Here is a 19,717-nt window from a genome sequence, read left to right on the forward strand (position 1 = left end):
CAGTGCCCAGAATAATTATAGTAACTGACAGATTAGAGAAACTGTCCTGTCTAACATTTTATTATGTAACCATTATCTCCTGATAATTTGGGGGCCTATTGCTATTATGACTTTTTCTGTTTTTCTTCTAACTGTGTGGAAATATCAATGAATTCTCCATCAACCACACGTAATTCTTTCCCCCAAATTATGACTCCCTAGGGAAAGGCTGCTAGCTAATTATAAAATGATTCTTAAGAGACTCAGTGGTTTAGTTTATTGTCCAATAAATAACTCCAAGATTACCTTGTTCTTTGCTGTATAGCTCACGACATAATCTGGTGGCTATTGTTTGCAGTGTGGTGGAGAGGTTCCTGATCTTGTTGGAGCTGTTCATGTTACTCATCAGTTGTAGAGACACATTTCTTTGAAGCTCTTCATTGATATTTTGTAGTTTGTTCATTTTTTTCATTGCTGTCTTCAAAGTAATGTGAACTCCACATTAAAAAAAATGAATTCTCAATAGAACCATCATCCTTTATCATTTGCAGAAGTAGTATAAAGATCAAAGGGGTAGGGAAAGCAATTACTCTACAGGAGTGAGGGAAAGAGACTGAGTTCCACATTGTAAGTCCCCCTTGTGGGCCTATCACCTATCATTATTATAAATCTTCCACTTAAGGAATAAACTTTAGTTGTTAAATATTTGAAATTCTAGATACTTTCTCTTTTGACCAAAACAGGGGCAGTACATACACATGCTTCCCAAGACTCCCAATCCAATGAGCATCAGAAGGCACAGAACAGTCAGAAACAACGCTGCTGGACGCCATACACAAGAGGGAGCTGGAGGTGCTGTGGAAAGCAAAATTAACAGAGAGGCCTAAAAATGGTATACACTTTCATTTGAATTATTTGCTCATTCATTCATTCATTCATTCATTTTATCTTTATTTCCTAATATGCCTATTGGAAAGAAGTGGATTTACTAGCCATTCAAGAATATTCAAAAAATATTTTTGAAGAATATGTCAAGAATAAATCAAAATCACTTCATTGTTTTGTATGTAAATTGATTCTAGCAGGAGAAGCTGTTAACTGGTAGACTGATTTAAAAAATCAGATAAGCAAAAACAGAATTTGTAATAGAGAATGGAGAAAACCAGTCAACCTAGATATGGTGTATTTTGTTTATACAAATTTGGGAAAAGTCAGTAGCTGGAAATTAACAGAGAAGCCAACAGGAGTAGTCTTTGCTTGAGTAGACAATTGTGGCATGTCAAGAAAAACACTTTCAGTTGTTTATGTATCCTCCCCGCCAGGTAATTATGAGAATTTAGCCGCAGAACAAACAAAATAGGCTGTCTCTTTGTAATGTCTTTGTTAATCCTCCCATTAACTTTTGATCTTAGTCAGTCCAGATCTACACCATTTTTATTGTAATTTTTCAAAAATTTTTTCATACTTTTTGCAAGAAATTTTTATTGAATACTTCCTTTTTAGGGAATAGTGAATCTTAGATCATTTCTCTATTTAAAAAAACAGAAATTATAAACTTTATAATATGAGTGAATTATTATTGTGACTATGTTATTTAAATAATCATTATGTATAAAGGTATTACACATTAGGTAAAGACTAGCCAGGTATTTCAAGAAAATACAATGCTGGGATACTATAATAATCTTACTATACTTCTGAGCTATGTCTTACATCTCACAGTTGATGGTGCAATAATATTGTGAAATTCAGAGATAATCACTAATAAAAAGTAAAACTTAACTTCCATAGACTTTAGAAAATAGTTACTACTGAAAGGACTACATGTTCAAGATTTTTATCTAAGATTAGAATTATAAATTCAAGCACTCTTTCTTAAAATTATTTTCTTATTTATATATGTATTCAATTATTCAAAAGTTTATTCAATGAACTTATTCAATTATTAAAAAGTTTAATTATTCAAAGTTATCTTTTGAGTGCCTTGCATTTATTAGGCATTATCCTGGGTGCTAACAATATCGAAGTGAGCAAGATGTACACGTTGCTGTTTTCATAGAAATAAATTTTAATTGTAGGAGGTAATAGATAAATAGATATATAAGTGAGACAGGAAGAAAGGGAAAGAAAGGGAGAAAAGATCTCAAATTTGGCTATGTTGTGCAGAGATTTGAAATTAAGCTGTTATAAAGAGCAGGCAGTTCAAATCATATGAACATAAGGAACCAGCATGCAAAATCAGTAGGAAGAATATTACAGGTAGCAATTACATGAAGTTCAAAGACAACAATTTAAGGAAAAGATTTCTATTTGAAAAACAGAATATATTCAGAGGGGCAGAAGAAGGGTGGCCAATGTGAAAAATTACATTAAAGAAGGTTTTATTTGTTTTCTTTTGTTTTGTTTTTAAAATAACAAGGAGGAAACATTATTTACAGCCTTTTCTAGCCAGAGTAAGTTAGATTTTTGGGGAAAGCACTGGAAGAATTTAATCTAGGATGGCAAAATAAAGGAGTTGTTTTATCAGTAAGAAATCTGTTACAATATGACATGGAAAGAGAACAGTAGTTTGATTAGCTAGCACTAGGGAATTTGATGACCCATGGATAAATTAAGTATACATTTTTAAGCTAAAATCTATGGCACAAATTTATGAAATTTTTCTTTAGAGAAAGTTGGTAGATATGCACATTTGTAGGCAGTATCTCATAGTGATAAAAAGCAAAATGCCATCTTTAGGGTTAGCATGTGTATTAGTCCATTTTCACATTGCTAATAAGACATACCCAAGACTGGGCAATTTATAAGGAAAAAGAGGTTTAATGAACTCACAGTTGCACATGGCTGGTGGGGGCTTACAATCATGGTGGAAAGTGAAAGGCACGTCTCACATGGTGGCCAACAAGAGAAGAGAGAACTTGTGCAGGGAAACACCACTTTATAAAACCATCAGATCTCATGACACTTATTCACGATTACAAGAACAGCATGGGAAAGACCCCCACCACATGATTCAATTACCTCCCACCAGGTCCCTCTAACAACACATGGAAATTGTGGGAGCTATAATTCAAGATGAGATTTGGGTGGAGACACAGCCAAACCACATCATTGCACCCCTGACCTCTCCCAAATCTCATGTCCTCACATTTTGAAACCAGTCATGCCTTCCCAACAGTCCCCAAAAGTCTTAACTCATTTCAGCATTAACTCAAAAGTCCACAGTCTATCTTAAAAAAGGCAAGTCCCTTCCACCTATGAGCCAGTAAATTCAAAAGCAAGTTAGTTACTTCCTGTATACAATGAGGGTACAGGCATTGGATAAATACAGTCATTCCAAATGGGAGAAATTAGCTGAAACAAAGGGGCTATAGGCCCCATGCAAGTCCAAAATCCAGCAGGGGCATCAAATCTTGAAGCTCCAAAATTATCTCCTTTGGATCCATGTCTCACATCCAGGTCATGCTGATGCAAGAGATAGGCTTCCATGTCTTTGGGCAGCTCTGCTCCTATGGCTTTACAGTCTCCCCCCTGGCTGCTTTCATGGGCTGATATTGAGTGTCTGCAGCTTTTCCAGGTGGACAGTGCATGCTGTCAGTGGATCTACCATTCTGAGGGCTGAAGGATGGTGTTTGACTTCTCACTGCTCCACTGGACAGTACCCCACTGGGGACTCTGTGTGGGGCTTCTGACCTCACATTTCCCTTCTGCACTGTCCTAGCAGAGGTTATCCATGAGCACCCCATGCCTGTTGCAAACTTCTGCCTGGACATCCAAGTGTTTCCATACATCCTCTGAAATCTAGACGGAGGTTGCCAAAACCCAATTCTTGACTTCTGTGCACCTCAAAGGTTCAACACCACATGGAAGCTACCAAGGTTTGGGGCTTGCACCCTCTGAAGCCATGGCCTGAGCTGTACCTTAGCCTCTTTTAGTCATGGCTGGAGCAGCTGGGATGCAGGGCACCAAGGTCCTAGACTGCACACAGCAGAGGGACCCTGGGCTCAGTCCATAAAACCATTTATTCCTCCTAGGCCTCTGGGCATGTGATGGGAGGGGCTGCTGTGAAGACCTCTGATATGCCCTGGAGTCATTTTCCCCATTGCCTTGGCGATTATCATTTGGCTCCTCATTACTTTAGAAATTTCTTCAGCTGGTTTGAATTTCTCCTCAAAAAAATGGGATTTTCTTTTCTTTATCATTGTCAAGCCACAAATTTTCTGAACTTTTATGCTCTGCTTCCCTTATAAAAGTGAATGCTTTTAACAGCACCCAAATCAAATCTTTAATGCTTCACTGCTTAGAAATTTCTTCTGCCAGATATGCTAAATCATCTCTCTCAAGTGCAAAGTTCCACAAATTTCTAGGGCAGGAGCAAACTGCTACCAGTCACTTTGCTAAAACATAACAAGAGTCACCTTTGCTCCAGTTCCCAACAAATTCCTCATCTTCATCTGAGACCACCTCAGCCTTATCGCCATTTTTGTCAAAGCCATTCAAGAAGTCTCTAGGAAGTGCCAAACTGTCCCACATTTTTCTGTCTTCTTCTGAACCCTCCAAAGTATTCCAACCTCTGCTAGTTACCCAGTCCCAAAGTCTCTTTCACATGTTTGGGTATCTTTACAGCAGTGCCCTACTCTACTGGTAACAATTTACTGCATTCGTTCATTTTCACACTGCTGATAAAGACATACCCACAACTGGGTAATTTATAAGTAAAAAGAGGTTTAATGGACTCATGGTTCCATGTGGCTGGAGAGGCCTCAAACTCATGGTGGAAGGTGAAAAGCACATCTCACATGGCAGCAGACAAGAGAAGAGAGAACTTGTGCAGGGAAACTCCTCTTTATAAAACCATCAGATCTCATGAGACTTATTCACTATCACAAGAACCTCATGGGAAAGACCCTCCCCCATGATTCAATTACCTCCCACCATGTCCCTCCTACAACATGTGGGACTTATGGGAGCTGCAATTCAAGATGAGATTTTGGTGGGGACACAGTCAAACCATATCAGCATGTTTTGATTTGAATTCTGGTTCTGCTGCTTATTGCTTGTGAAACCATGAGAAAGTTATTTAACATCTTTTAACATCTATGTGTCTAAGCTTCAGCATTGTTAAAGAAAGGGAGAGAGAAAGACTGCAAAATATCAGACACTAAATGGTTTAATATTTGTAATGCAATTAGAACAGAACTGGCACAGAGGTGAGGCTGTCTGGAGAGAGAGACCATTTTAGAAGAAAAATAAGTATTACTATTTTTGACATTTTAAGTTTAAAATGAGATTAGAACTCCTTATGGAAATGTGAAAGAGGCACTTGTATTTTCTAGTCTTGAGATCCAGGGAAAGGTCATACAGAGATATCTGGGAGTCCCTCTATTTAAAGTCAAACAACTGAACAAGGTAGATTAGATGAGTGTATTGAGTGATGCAATAAAAGGGGACACAGGACACAGCTCCAGAGTATTCCATCTTGTAGAGTTTCATCTAGAAGAAAGAGTCAACAAAGACTGAGGAGAGGCAGGCATGGTGACAGGAGAAGCCATAAGGATGTGTCAGGAAGGATGTGCAAAGAAAGCCTTTAGAGGACTGTTCAACTTTTTGAATGCTGCAGGGAAGTGAAGTAATGGAAGAGACATGTGATTACTGGGATGAAACAGGCAGGACATCAGTGACCTAAAGCTCAGTCTCCAGGACACCAAGGGGGCAGAAGCCTAATAGAGTTGGTTGAGAACAGAATGAGAAGTGAAGAACTGAGAGTCAGTGGCCAAAGAAAATGCTTTCAAAAGTTGAGCTGTGAAAGGAAACAAATAAGTTACATAATAATGGAAAGGCTTAAGTGGTCAAGCAAGGATTGTGTTTTGTTATGATATGAATATGTTGGTGAGTAGTAGAGTATGTTAGTGCACTAAAAAGGAAAAGCAGAGAAGGAAGAGAGAATAATGACACAGGAGAGAAAGGAAAAAAATTACAGAAGTCTGTCTTTGAAAAGGACACATGGACTGAAATTCAGAGCAAAATGGGGAGCTGTCCTTTCATAAGTGCATACCTATCATAAATACTGTCTGGAAGGAAGGCAGAGTATCAGTAAAGACATTGTAGGATAGAAATTTAAATAACAAAAATAAAAAGTGTAGGTTGATGCTTTTTTCTCACCAGAGGAAAGGTAAGAGTAACTGGAGTTGAAAATTTGTGCATTTTTCACCAGCAATATTCAACTCTGGGGCAGACTGGGTAGATATTTGGGTTTAACCAGAACTGGAGTTGTTTTTATTTGTTGGTTTTTGGGTTTTTCGTTTTGTTTTGTTTTGATTTGTCTGAGGCAGGATCTTGCTGTGTCACCTAGACTGAAGTACAGTCACCTGATCATAGCTTACTCTGCACAGCCTCCAGTTTCTGAGTTCGAGTAATCCTCTTTCCTCAGCCTTCCAAGCAGCTGAGACAATGGGTGCCCAGTTAATTAAAAAAAAAATTTTTTTTTATAGACATGGCATCTCTCTCCTTTCCCCAGGCTGGTCTCAAACTCCTGGCCTCAAATAATCCTCCCATCTTGGCCTCTCACAGTGCTAGGACTATGGGTATAAGTCACTGCCCCTAACCAGAATTGAAGTTTTTAAGGAAAAATTAACATACATTGAAAAGGAGAAATGTAAGAGACTAAGAGTAGACATTACATAATACAATGTTGTATTACATAATGTGGATTCTAAGCTGGATAATGAGAAAATTAGATGAGATTAAGAACATGAAGAAGACATGGATTCAATATTTGCATGAATTCAAAGAATTCTTGTGGTGGGAACTTAAGGTGGATTGGCAGGAAAAGAGGTGGGAAAGGGCATGAGGGGACAAGTAAAGGGCAATTGTTGGTAATATTAAGCTTATGATATGCCCATTCTCTTTCGGCATATAAAAGAAGAAATACAAACAGGGAAATAAAGACAGAAAACGTTGTAAAATTCGTAGACCCTTCTTCTTTCTAAGAAAATTTCAGTATTAAAAAAGAAGCCCACAGAATTAATCTGCTGTCCTTTCTCAAGATTTACAATGCTCATGATAAATAGATTCAAGATGTAACAGTGAAATTTCTGTTTATAGCAATGCTAGAATATTAAAGATGTTATATTCTGTGTGGGGATAGGGGAGGGGACAAAAAGTTAAATAATATATGAGAATTTTGGCACTCTTCTCTCCTTATTTCTCTGTTTCTATCACCCTTCTTTGTGTTCTCCATTATCACTGTTTAAGTTATTTTTAACTCAAATACACTGGTTTAAACTATGGATTCACTAGGGCAGATTTCACTCCAAAAGGCTGGGAGCCAGAAGGTAAGAACCATACATAATAGGAAAACTAGAGGATTCTGAGTAAGATGAAGAGTAGTTTTGTTTAAGTGAAAGTCAACACAGATGGTCCACTTATTTCATGATTTTAATTTGAATTGAAAAATACAAAGCTTCCTGATATTATGTGGTTTTGAATATTATGAATATGTTATATCTTCTGATATTTCTTTACTTCCTTTATTCCTTAATTATTCATTTCATTTAACTTAACATATTTTATTTTTTAGTAAGTTATTAAAAAATCTCCAAAAGAAGTAGGAGAAATTTTAGGGTGATATATGCCTGGTTTGGCAGATAGTCAAATGAAATCCTTTAAAGATTGCTCTGACTCTGTGTCTGTCTCTCCTTCTTTTCTGCATGCATACCCAAAGAATTTTCTTATTAAAAACACACACACACACAGATGTGAAATCATGACTTTCCTGAACATGTTCCTTTTTCCATGGCTTCATCTCATAAAGAAATAAAATCTTCACACAACCCAATCATTTGAAAAATTCTGTCCCAATTATATTGAGTGTGATAATAAAAAATTTCAAAAATGTAAAAGATTGAGTCTTCAATGCACAGATAAGTGTTTTTTACAGAACCCTTTTTTCCTAATCATTTTGTTTATATACTTTTGGTTCCTTTGCTTAAACATAAGAGGCTTAATTGAAAATTTAAATTGAATAATAACTATATTACTAATACTGAAGATGCAAGGCTGTAACCACTTCTATTACACAAACTTACGACACATCCATAACTCAAAATCTTACCTTTTTCCCCAAATTTGGCAATTTCTTGGATTTTTTCTGTCTCACTGGAGTTCTGGAATTTAAGATCTGCATAAGTAACTTCTTCAGACATTGATGAATATGTAAAGAAATCTTGACAAAGTAAAAACACAAAAAGGTGAGAATGAGTTAACAGAACTGAATATTAAACAGGACCTATAATTTTAAACTTCTGTTTATAAACGGAAGCTTAAGCTTACAAGTTTAAACTTCTGTTCATAAACTGACTGTACCAATCACCCATATGTCTGCAAATGAGCGATGTCTCATCTGTGGCTTCAGTTAAGAACACTGAACTGTTGCAACAGGCAATATCTTTCTTCCTCATATTTCTTCCTTTTTCTCAATTTCTGTATATTTACCAACTGCAGAAAGTAGTTTTTGAAATTGTGTTTGGATAATATTACTAGTGTCATGCAAGAGAACACAAATAACTAGCACCATATGGTGCAGACATAGTGCAGGATTTATTGGTGAAAAACTTTCAAGCAGAAAAATAACAGAAAAGATACAGTTCTCAGACACTCACTGATCTGCAGCTGTGGCCTGGCATAGATATTCCTTTTGTATCATGATGAAGGTCCTGATAGAAGGGTTCTCTTCACTGGGAGACTGAACATGCAGAGAGCACTCCCAGGGAGAATGAGGCAGTTAGTGTCATTCCATTGCCATGTTACATAGCTATAGGTTTGCCCAAGAGAGGTAGGGAATGCCTAGTTTCTCTAAATAACAAGATACAGGTTGGTGCAAAAGTAATTGTGGTTTTTGCCATTAAAAGCAAAAGTAATTGTGGTTTTTGCCTTTAAATGTTTACAAAATTACTTTAGCGCCAACCTACATATTAAGGGATCTGAGGCCCAGAAACCACACCAGGGAGTATGTATACTGATGACCAAGGTCTGTATACTTAGGGCTCTGGGAACAGCTTTGCAGGCCAGGAAAACTATAATCAGCCTTGCTCTCTCTCTACAGACTGACTCAATCCATTTGATCGCCTCCTCAGCTAAGCTACCAAAAGTGGGAAGGAAATGAGTCTCCAAAGTCCACATTTGTGTCTTATTAGTTAGACTCAATAGTCTTAGTATTTTTGATCTCATGTCTTGATCAAATATGCAAGCGGAAATGAGGGGTGGAGAGGACTGTTTTTGAGTATGTTTTCTAATATTCATTAGTAAATCTTACTGTAAAATTCTTCTTGACATTGCCACATATAAACCATAAAATGGTTAGGCCTGATTATCATACATATAAAAGAGAATGCACAAAGATTTTAAAAAATCAATTAAAAACTAATTGCTTTATTATGTCAGGATAGACAGGAAAAATAAAAGGCTCCCTTTATAAGAGCTACTAAAAATAAATAGGACAATATTACAGATAGAAATTAACTAGATATTTGCACAACCAATATGAACGAAACAATTTTAAAACTATTGAAGAAAAGAAAAAAAATAGAAAAACATGCTGTGGGATTAGAAGCATCAATACTGTATAAAAAGAAACTAAATTCTCCTAAATGTATCAAAAAATTCAATGTCGATTTAATTAAAACAATAGTAGATTTTCTCCTGATGCTTAAAGAAAAAGCTATTGAAATACAGTTGAAAATATTACCATGAAAATATTGGCAGCCAAATTTAAAGGAAAATATATTCAAAACATGATTACTTCATCTTAAGTACTTTATTAATGTTGATTTTATCTTTACAACTCTCTAAACCAGGTATTACTATCACCCTTATTTTACAGAGGGGGAAGTGAGTTGCGAAGTGGTTAAGTTTGTATCCAACATCACATAATTGGTGAGTGGTAGAGTTGAGACTGGACCAAAGTCTCCGGTTACCTTGTTCAAATACGTGCACAGGCTCTAATGCCTCCCCTGGTGGGAAAGACTAGCCCTCTGCTTTTCCTAGGTGGATCAAATATTTGTATATAAATATTTGTTTATAAATATCTCTTTGTTTGTGAAAGGATGGAAACCGGCCACCACACAGGCAGAGTCTTGTTCTGTGTTATATTGCTGTGTTGTTTCATATGGAAGATGGTTTCATCAATCAACACTAGAAGATGAAGAGTATATGATGAATTGTAAGAGGAAACAAATGAAAAATCTCAAAGTCCTGTTTGCAAGGTACTCTATTTTGTTGAAAATATTTGAATAACTATTACTTCATACAAAATCCTTGGTTTAGAGCCAGCTAAAACATTCATATGCACATGAATAAGCTGAGATCTGAGATGATTTAATGGTTTGCCCTTCACAGCCTATATCAGTTTTTTTTTAATTCTGTTATTGATATACAATAGTTGTACATATTTTAGAGGTACATGTGATATTTTGAAACCTGTATACAATGTGTGATGACCAAATCAGGGTAATAAAAATATTAATTCCCTCAAACACTTACGTTTTCCTTCTGTTGGGAATACTACAATTCTTCTCTTTTAGCTATTTTGAAATACACAATAAATTATTGTTAAGTATAGTTTTCCCACTGTACTATCAAATACTAGAATTTGTTCTTTCTGTCTAATTTTATTTTTGTACCCAACCAACTTATCTTTATCCCCCACCACCCCTTTCCAAGCATCTGGTAACCACAATTCTACTCTCTGCCTCCATGAGATTCATTCTTTTAGCTCTCACATATGAGTGGGAACATGTGATATTTGTCTTTCTGTGCATGGCTTATTTCAGTTAACATAACGACCTTCAGTTCCACTCATGTTTCTGCAAATGACAGGAATTTATTTCTTTTTTATGGTCGAATAATATTCCATTGTGCATATATACTACAGATACCTGCACTCCCACGTTTATTGCAGCATTATTTGCAATAGACGAGATACGAAATCAGCCTATATCAATTTTCATTCCAGTTGAATACTAAGAGACAATCTGCAAATATAATTACAAATGTCTTCCAATATTAAACATAAGTGATACATTATCCATTACCTAAATTATATATTTTTTGTGAGTTGTTATAATGGCAAAAAGAGAAAGAAATGAAGATAGGTGAAGAAAAGTGCACAGGGATAAAAAGTTTGGAGACACACACCTTCAGAGTCACATCATTTAAAAGGTGAGAGACCGCAGTGACAGTGATATACTCAGGTACAAAAAGGAAACACACACTTGGGATCCAAAAACCAAAAAACAGGTTATACATTAAAAGGAAAATTTAAGAAGATAAAATAACAAGACAACTTACAAGATGTAGATAAGACCAAAGGAAACCAGTGAGGGATAGTGAAATACCCCAGGGCTAGCTACTGCGAGAAGCCATTACTACCATTAGGCCTGAGAGAACAACGCTGGTAGCAATTAACTGAAGCAGCAGAAAGTACAGCTGATGAAGGCTGCCTCCCCGGAGGTACACTCAGTGAGAACAACTCCATATCCATTTCCTAGTGCTGTAGGGAAGGATTCTCCCACCTTTAAATCTTTGCTTATTCTTCCTATTAGCACAAACATATCTAGAGCTTCAGGACAATAGTGTCCAGGGATATTATATATAAGAGTCAGCATTCTAGGGCACTACAAAGGGATTAGAATGGTGAATAGTAGATCTACTGATATCATTATCTGAACCATATATAGCTCAGTTTTTATCATTTGACTTGTCAATTAGTGTTTTGATATTTAGTTCTTTTTCTTTTTAGGTTGTCCCATAATTTTTAATTAAATGATAGGCTTTATGTACTAAAAACAGAGATTTTAAATGATCTTCCTACCAAAAAGTTTTGTTTCTTTTTTTCTGGCAGTCACATAGAATATAAGCAGTAAACCTTGATTAATTGGAGCCCCTCAAATTTTGCCTTCTCAGTTGTTTTATGTTTTATCCAAATTTTATGATTATCTTTTTGTAGGTTTCTTTCATCTGATACAAGCTGCAGTGCTATGACTAGAATTGGCTTTATTCTGGGTTTGTTCTCCAACAAACTAAAATTGGGAGGTTATTCAGTGAAGAAGGAATGTAGCTATGTGCAGGCAGAAATGTAGCTGTGTTGGGGAGGTAAACCAAAAATGAAATTCTAAGGCCTCCCAGCCATCTGAATGGACTTCCTCTTCAACTAGGGCTCTTTGAAAATTTAACCTGAGAGGCGGGTTCAGGCCATGACAGGAAGTGGGTGTCGAACATGCTTCATTATAGCTCTCAGGTATCAATACTTACAGTCTATTCTCTCTCAAGTCTGCTATCTGGAGACTTCGTTTGCATGATAAAACCTTGACTTCTACAAGCTCTTATCACAACCCAGACATTTCCTTTCTATTGATTCCAGGTCTTTAGATAAACTCAACCAATTGCCAATCAGTAAATGTTTATAGTTGATTGAAGTCTCATGTCTCCCTCAAATGTTCGAAACCAGTGTGTAACTGAACCACCTTGGGCGCATGTTCGCAGGGCCTCCTGAGGGCTGTGTCACAGGCATAGTCTCTCATATTTGGCTCAGAATAAATCTCTTCAAATATTTTACAAAGTTTGACACTACGTGGACGGGGAAAATCGAAATCAGGCAGAGGTAAGGAAAAAATCATGCTGACTGAAGGATCTATAGTCTCATTTTCTGGGTATGGTGCTCTGATGAGTTTCAGTTCCTTGCCTGAAAGTCGATTTCCTGAGCAAGAAACTCAGGAAAGCAAATAAGTTTTGTTTGTTTTTGTTTTTGTTTTTTGTTTTTTTGTTTTTTTGTTTTTGAGACGGAGTCTCGCTCTCTCGGCCAGGCTGGAGTGCACTGACATGATCTCGGCTCACTGCAAGCTCCGCCTCCCGGGTTCACGCCATTCTCCTGCCTCTGCCTCCGGAGTAGCTGGGACTACCAGACAGGGTCCATTTCTGTTACAAAAAAAAAAAAAAAAACAAAACAAAAACAAAAACAAAAAACCCACCTGTAAATATTAGCTCTAGGAGTTCTATGAGTTCTATGAGACAACAGGGCCGGTTTCAGTCTCTCTTTTCTATTTATCACTTCCTCAATCATGGAGAATCTGGTCGCGGATCCTTCCGGCTGCTTCATGCTGAGGAGGGGTGAGGTGCAATAATGATAAGGAATGGAAATGTGGCACTATAATCAGAAGTACTCATGAGTACCGGGTCAGCATCTGGCTTGTTGGAGCCCTATGATCGGGGTACGTTTATTTTAGTTTTAGAACCACATTTGAGGCCACATTGAACTAGGATGATAAATAATATAGATAAACCAATTTTAAAATACCAGAGAATTTGGAGTGGATCCCATGGGGAATCCAAGAGAACAATCCTAACTCTACCAAAAAGTGTTCCTGATTCATTATATCTTACATGTGAAAAGCTGTGGTTTTACAGAGAATAATAACAACCTGAAAAGTGCCTGTTCCTTTTACAGTTTCTTATCTAGGATCTTTGGTTGGGCTTTGAATTATTAACTTAAAGCCATGTGTAGGTTCACAAGAGCATGACTGTTTCCCCTAGAGAGATCCCAGAGTGACTGGTTTTACTGAGTATGTTGAATTCATGGTTTAACACTGGCTAACTTGGTAGACAAGTGGGTGGTCAGCAGCACCTCAAAAAGACCGACCTATTGTGGTTGCAGCTAGTCTTCAGTCTAGTGTGATTTCCAGGTCTTCGGTATGATTTGATTCCCTGGTTTCAAACAGAGAAGAGGCACGTTCATACAGAAATGAAGCCTGTTGGAGAGACTAGTTAATATATTCCCTGATTGTTTCATGTATGACCTAGCTTCTGTTTCAGGGGAGGAAAAAATCCTCAAGCCTCAGAGAGTCCAGGAAAATGGTCTCCAAGTCAACATTTTGAAAGGGGCTAAGAGCTAAGCCATTTCTGGGAGCTGCCAGCACCCTCAGCAGGGCAAAGGGCAAGACCTTTTCCCAGGTAAGATTTATCTCTTGGAAACTGAGGTTCCCTTGGAATATGCCAGAGGGAGCATTGATTGCCAAACTTTATTTTGTTCCATATCATTTCCAGGATGGTGTGACTACCTGTCCCATGTCCATCCTGTTCCTCAGTGGAACCCCTGTAGCCGAGGGACTTAGAGTTAAAAAAGACTTATAGTCAATTAAACATTCTAGGCCAGATAAGAATCGAGGTGCCAGGGACTCATTAACCATTAAAACTCTAAGCAATGAAAGAGCCAAAAACCAAAAAGTAAGATTAATGTTTCTTTCTTCTTTTTCTTTTTTTTTTTTTTTTTTGAGACACAGTTTCATTCTTCTCGCCCAGGCTGGAGTTCTGTGGCACAATCTCTGTTCACTGCAGCCTCTGCCTCCCTGGTTCAAGAGATTCTCCTGCCTCAGCCTCCAGAGTAGCTGGGGTTACAGGCACCCACCACCACGCCCGGCTAATTTTTTGTATTTTTAGTAGAGATGGGGTTTCATCACGTTGGCCAGGCTGGTCTCAAACTCCTGACTTCAGATGATCCACCTGCCTAAATTATATGTCTAAATTATAAATTATATGTCTGTGTGTACATGCATTCATCTAAAAACATGAGTGTTTCACTTATTTTAATCTATAACTGAGATCTGAGTTCTGAAGACCTTCCTCTGGAGGCTCAGTAAATTTACTTCATCTAAATGGGTCCAGGTGCTGGGGTGATTACCCTATCTTGTCTCCTGCTAGATCATGGAGGTTTGGGAAGTTCCTTGAGACCTCCAATAAACTTGTTTGTGGAGGCCTGGGATGTTTCTTCAGACCCCTAGTAAACCTTGTTTAATCCTAAACTGGTCCTGTTAAGAATCCCTTCATTATCTTGTCATGGTCCCGGGAAAGTCCTAGGCAAAACTCTTGGTGGGCTTTTGTTACAATCCACCTTTTGGATGAGGGCACGGGCTCTTTTAGCTTTTAACTTTTAACTTAACTACTCAGTCAGTCCTGAAACAGTTGTTATGGAGGCCCGCATGAGTGAGACCCGGCCTGCCACATCAATATAAAGCCAGTCCCCCATGGCTTATATTTGAAGCTTATCTGTTGCTTCATCTGGAGTGCTCCACTTGGCATTTATAGGTGGAGTGGGACAATTCTTCTGAGTAAATAGGTCTCACAGTGTTTTATCCAGTCCATAAAGTAGGCTGTTTTTTGGGGGGAATAGCCTCCTATGTGTCTGTATTACATATACCCATCTGCAATTCTTCCGTTGTGAGCTGTGGGTTCTATGTCAACTGGCTCTTCCACTCTGCAGCATTTAAAACCAAAGACGTTGCGCCTACATTAAACTCTCACAATTTATTTTAGTAAAGATTCCTCAGGAAGCTAATGATACTGATTTACAGAATGGAACAATTCCTTCACATTATACCCTCTAGTTTCAGAAGTGACTTAAATTTCACTCCTTCCCCACACTGACTACCTTCCAGGAAACTACAGGTCTCAGAGGTACTTTCTGGTTTCCTGGCCTGATTTTCTCCTTAGTGAGCAGCCTTGAGGCTAGTGGTCTGAGTTCAGACAGACCCACATCTAGGCTTGGTTTAGCCTCAAGGCCTGACACAATATTCTCCTACTTTAATTTTATCTGTTATAGATGTGAAAGGAAAATAAATCTTGGGACCCCCAAATCACTAAGCCTAAGAGAGAAGTCAAGCTCGGAACTGTGTCAGGCACACCTGACTCCCATTTTATTCCATTGAATTTCACCCTGGCAATGTAAATTGATAGCTTGTCTTCACAGGCATGGGACAGAGGACAGAACTTGAAGTCATTCCTCTGCTCATCTGAAACAAATGCATGCCTGATTGCTTCCTCTGCCCGTTTGTTTGTATAAAAATGCAGATTCACTGAACTAGACTGAGGCATAAGTGACTATTTCTTTACCCCACTCTCACATGTAATTGTGTATGCAGTGACAGGCTGATCAAAGTCTCAAAAGAATACAACCATTTTCTCTTATCTACTACCCACATCTTTTTTTTTTTTTCTTTTTTTTTTTTGAGACAAAGTCTCACTCTGTCACCTGGGCTGGAGTGCAGTGGGATCTCAGCTCACTGCAATCTCTGTCTCCCCAGTTCAAGTGATTCTCCTGCCTCAGCCTCCCGAGTATCTGGGATTACAGGCATGCACCACCACACCCAGTTAATTTTTGTATTTTTAGTAGAGATGGGGTTTGTCCATGTTGGTCAGGGTGGTCTCGAACTCCTAACCTCAGGTGATCCACCCACCTCGGCCTCCAAAAGTGCTGGGATTACAGGCAGGAGCCACCGAGCCCGGGCCTACCCACACCTTTGTAAAATTTCTTCCTCTTTCCTCAATATCTTCCCTTTCCCCTTTAAATATTGAAGCCCTCAAAATAATCTTTGGAGAAAGGCACAGACCTGTGTTCCAGGCACATATCCTTACGCTTGGCAAAATAAACTTTGAAATTGAGACCTGCCTTAGATACATTTTGGTTTACATTGATAACAAAAACCAAGGGATTGAAAATTTTGCTTTTTTAAAAAATTAGTTTTTATTTCCTTATGCATCCAGTGAACCAACTTCTTAGGTGTTGAATCCATATCTAAATTCCACTGGTAACTTATACTTTTAATAACTGAATGCAGCACAGCACAGATGTATCTCCATACCATGGGTGACCAGGTTGCCATAGGCCAAAGATTAATCTAATAACAGGGATACTACAGTTTTCTTCCAAAACATAATGTTTCTTTCTCCACTTCCCCATTTCCATAAAAGGCAAATCATAGTAGGACCAATTTATTTACAAAATCAGTTTAAATCTTATTATAGTTTGCCTCATTATTTGCATAAACTGCAGCAAGAATTATTGTTCATATAGGCTGCTTTTAATTGGCTTTGCTAGAACTTTTCATAAGGAATCTCAGATTTGATTTTTAAAAGCCTCTTGAGCACAACCAAGAATTTATCTGTGCTTGCAGATACGTGTATGAATTGGGTGAATTCCTCTTTTCTTGAGGTCCCAAAATAACTTGAGATTTCTGGGCCTGAGAACATTCATGTTCCTCGTCTATAAAATGTTAATATCTGATAGACAGCTCAGAATTTCTTGCTTCCTAGGTTTCCATTAAAATTTAAGATTACTAAGAATAAGAATTCTAGCAAATTGTATGATTCCACGTACATAATGTGCCAAAGAAGACGTGTTCTTATTGATTAAAGAAATAATTTTGTTTAACTCAGAAGTTATCTAAAGGTTAATTCAAATTATGGACTTAGGTTGTTTATGAAACAAGATAGAAAGGAACCAGTAACCAGGGTAGAGAGATATAGATTAGTCCCCTGTGTTAGAACAAGATTTTCTTAAAATATTGATTGGACAAGAGGTTTCGATTTTGATTCTATAATCTGTTACTTATTGAATACTTCTCAGATCTATATCTCCAAAGTGCAACTTTGTTGTGTTTTGTTGCTTTCAGCTTGTCTCCCCATGAAGGAGCCTGAAATGAACCTATCTCCATCAATTTTGTTAGTTCCTGTATTTTATTTTATTTTTTCCCTCTCGCCTTAACTGCTGTCACGGTCAAATAAAATAAGAAAAAAAAAACAAAAACAAAACCCATAAACTTAAATACATGGATACTTGCACTAATAATGCAAAAGTTTCAGCTATTTTTATTAAACCAACAATGTTAAATTAGTCTTATTTATCAAAAAATCACACAAAGATAATCTTGTTCTTGACTGGGTTTATAGTCTTATAACCTTTTTGCCAAACCCTGACACCTTTAAATATCTAGCAGAGACAAATGTAAAACCCAAACAAAAAGGTATGCTGACAATTCCAAAGACATTTCTAGTTTTATTTTACAAATGATCTAAAAGCTATCTTGTTCATTAAAGATTTACTTAAGTCATGTAAACTTGAAAAATGCTTAGACTCATTTACTTAACTTCTGAACACTTTTTAATTTATAAGCCAACTTGATACCCTCTGAAAACAACACGTAATATCTAGACACATATACCTACATATGCACAAAGATCCAATAGCTTTACCTTTAAATTCCAGCCGTGAGATAGCAATATTAACTCACTGGTTTATGAACATGTTCACATGGTTAAACTTTATTTGTTCTGATAGGTAATCCAATAAAGGTCGTGAAACAAAATTTTGAGTAAAGCAGTTTCCATGATAGTTTGATTATTATTATTTTTTGAGACAGGGTCTCTATCACCCAGGCTAGAAGTACAGTGGTGTGATCAAGGCTCGTTGCAGCCTCAACCTCCCAGGCTCAGTTAATCCTCCAACCTCAGCCTCCTGAGTAGCTGGGACTACAGGTATGCACCATTACACCCAACTAATCTTTGTATTTTTTGGTAGAGATAGAGTTTCACCATGTTGCCCAGGCTGGTCTAGAACTCCTGGGTTCAAGTATCTGCCCACCTCAGTTTCCTACGCCCAGCTGACAGTTTGATTTTTACAGGTCAGACCTCTCCAGACTCCAAAGAAGCCAACCAGCACCATGTACTAATCAGACCTGCCTCTCCTTAGAGCAGCAGCATGGAAGCCTGGAGACATGGACTTCCATCCCATATTTGCATTCAACAGCAAAATAAATCCAAATATAAGGCAGCGCTACAATTCAAAGACTGTCTGAGGTCAGATGAGATTGGGCATGATCAGTGTGATATGGGTATAATATTCCCTCACTCCAGACGCCCACAGCCATATACAGACCAACCCTGAAGAATACACCCAAGTGGTCTGCACTCGGACCAAACCCTCATCTCCCACAGCTACATCAACACACAAACAATAAGCAAGTCCCAAGAGAGTCCAAACTGAAACAGTTGAGTTGCTTTCTCCCTGTTTGCTGGGCTTGTTCAATCTGCAAATGGAGATTCCTTCAGAATTTCTCAAATTGAGAAGAGCAGATCCTGCTGTCTGGACCCACAAATGACACTCCCTTATCCAGACACATGCAGAATTCCTAACAAGCCTAACAATTCCTAACAATTCCTAACAAGAGTGTCTGAACTGGAACAGTCAGGGTGTTCCCTCTCTCCGTCAGTTGGGCTTGTTTAATTGCCAATGGAAATTCCTTCAGAATTTCTCAAATTGAGAGGAGCCATTCCCACTGTTGGTACCCACAAGAGACACTCACCTATCCACACGCAGATGTCAAATTTCAGAGGCTGTTCTTCCTAGACAATCAGAAAGAATTGGTTGGGACTGGGAGCAGTAATGCTATATAGAGACTAAACCCACATCCTGCCTAAAACAGTTGGGCTGCTGCTTAGGGTTGCAGAAATTCTCCCAGCTGGTGATAGCCGAGCCCAGAGCAATGTCTTCCTGATGAGGGAAACAAAATCTGTTACTGAAATGCCAGAGGTTCAGTCTAGGTCCCATTACTCATTGCACAGAATGCCCATCACTGAGGCAAGTATTTCCAGGGCAGATGACTTTATTCAGGTGCTGCAGCTGAGAAGAACTGCAGATCAGTCTCAGATTCATCTCCCCAAATGACTGAAATTGGGGGTTTACCTAGCAGAGCAGGAATGTAGCTACTTACATGCAGGAAATAATGTAGCTATGTGTGGGAAAATAGAATTTGAATTTCAGATAAAAATGACTTATTTTTAGGCCGGGCGCAGTGGCTCACACCTGTAATCCCAGCACTTTGGGAGGCCGAGACGGGCGGATCACGCGGTCAGG

General features: G+C 38.0%; 2 protein-coding genes across 21 annotated transcripts in view; one reads left to right on the plus strand and one right to left on the minus strand.

The window, feature by feature from the left end:
- Nucleotides 1-861, plus strand: part of LOC102145267 (C-type lectin domain family 1 member B) — a 21,955-nt gene extending 21,094 nt beyond the window's left edge. The window contains exon 7 of the mRNA XM_065523709.1: nucleotides 723-861. The gene's annotated coding sequence lies outside the window, so the exon portion shown is untranslated. The remainder of the gene's footprint in view (nucleotides 1-722) is intronic.
- The window catches only part of CLEC12A (C-type lectin domain family 12 member A), a 24,799-nt gene extending 5,573 nt beyond the window's left edge, over nucleotides 1-19,226 (minus strand). For 4 of the 20 annotated variants that reach the window (XR_012419717.1, XR_012419721.1, XR_012419722.1 and 1 more), the window contains exons 1-5: nucleotides 19,167-19,226; nucleotides 12,289-12,951; nucleotides 8,093-8,203; nucleotides 736-834; nucleotides 286-474 (exon numbers count right to left, since the gene is read on the minus strand). Coding sequence is in view for 14 of the 20 variants with exons in the window: in XM_065523697.1 (XP_065379769.1) it covers nucleotides 286-474; nucleotides 736-834; nucleotides 8,093-8,183 (379 nt within the window). In the remaining 6 variants the exon portion in view is untranslated. Of the gene's footprint in view, nucleotides 1-285; nucleotides 475-735; nucleotides 835-8,092; nucleotides 8,371-9,953; nucleotides 10,090-12,288; nucleotides 12,952-13,004; nucleotides 13,616-13,672; nucleotides 13,738-19,166 lie in introns of those variants that run through there. The other 16 variants (XR_012419718.1, XM_005570097.4, XR_012419720.1 and 13 more) reach the window with 13 other exon arrangements.
- Between the last annotated feature and the right edge of the window lie 491 nt (nucleotides 19,227-19,717).

Source organism: Macaca fascicularis, chromosome 11, assembly GCF_037993035.2.
Source record: "Macaca fascicularis isolate 582-1 chromosome 11, T2T-MFA8v1.1".
In the NCBI taxonomy this organism is placed as follows: Eukaryota; Metazoa; Chordata; class Mammalia; order Primates; family Cercopithecidae; genus Macaca; species Macaca fascicularis.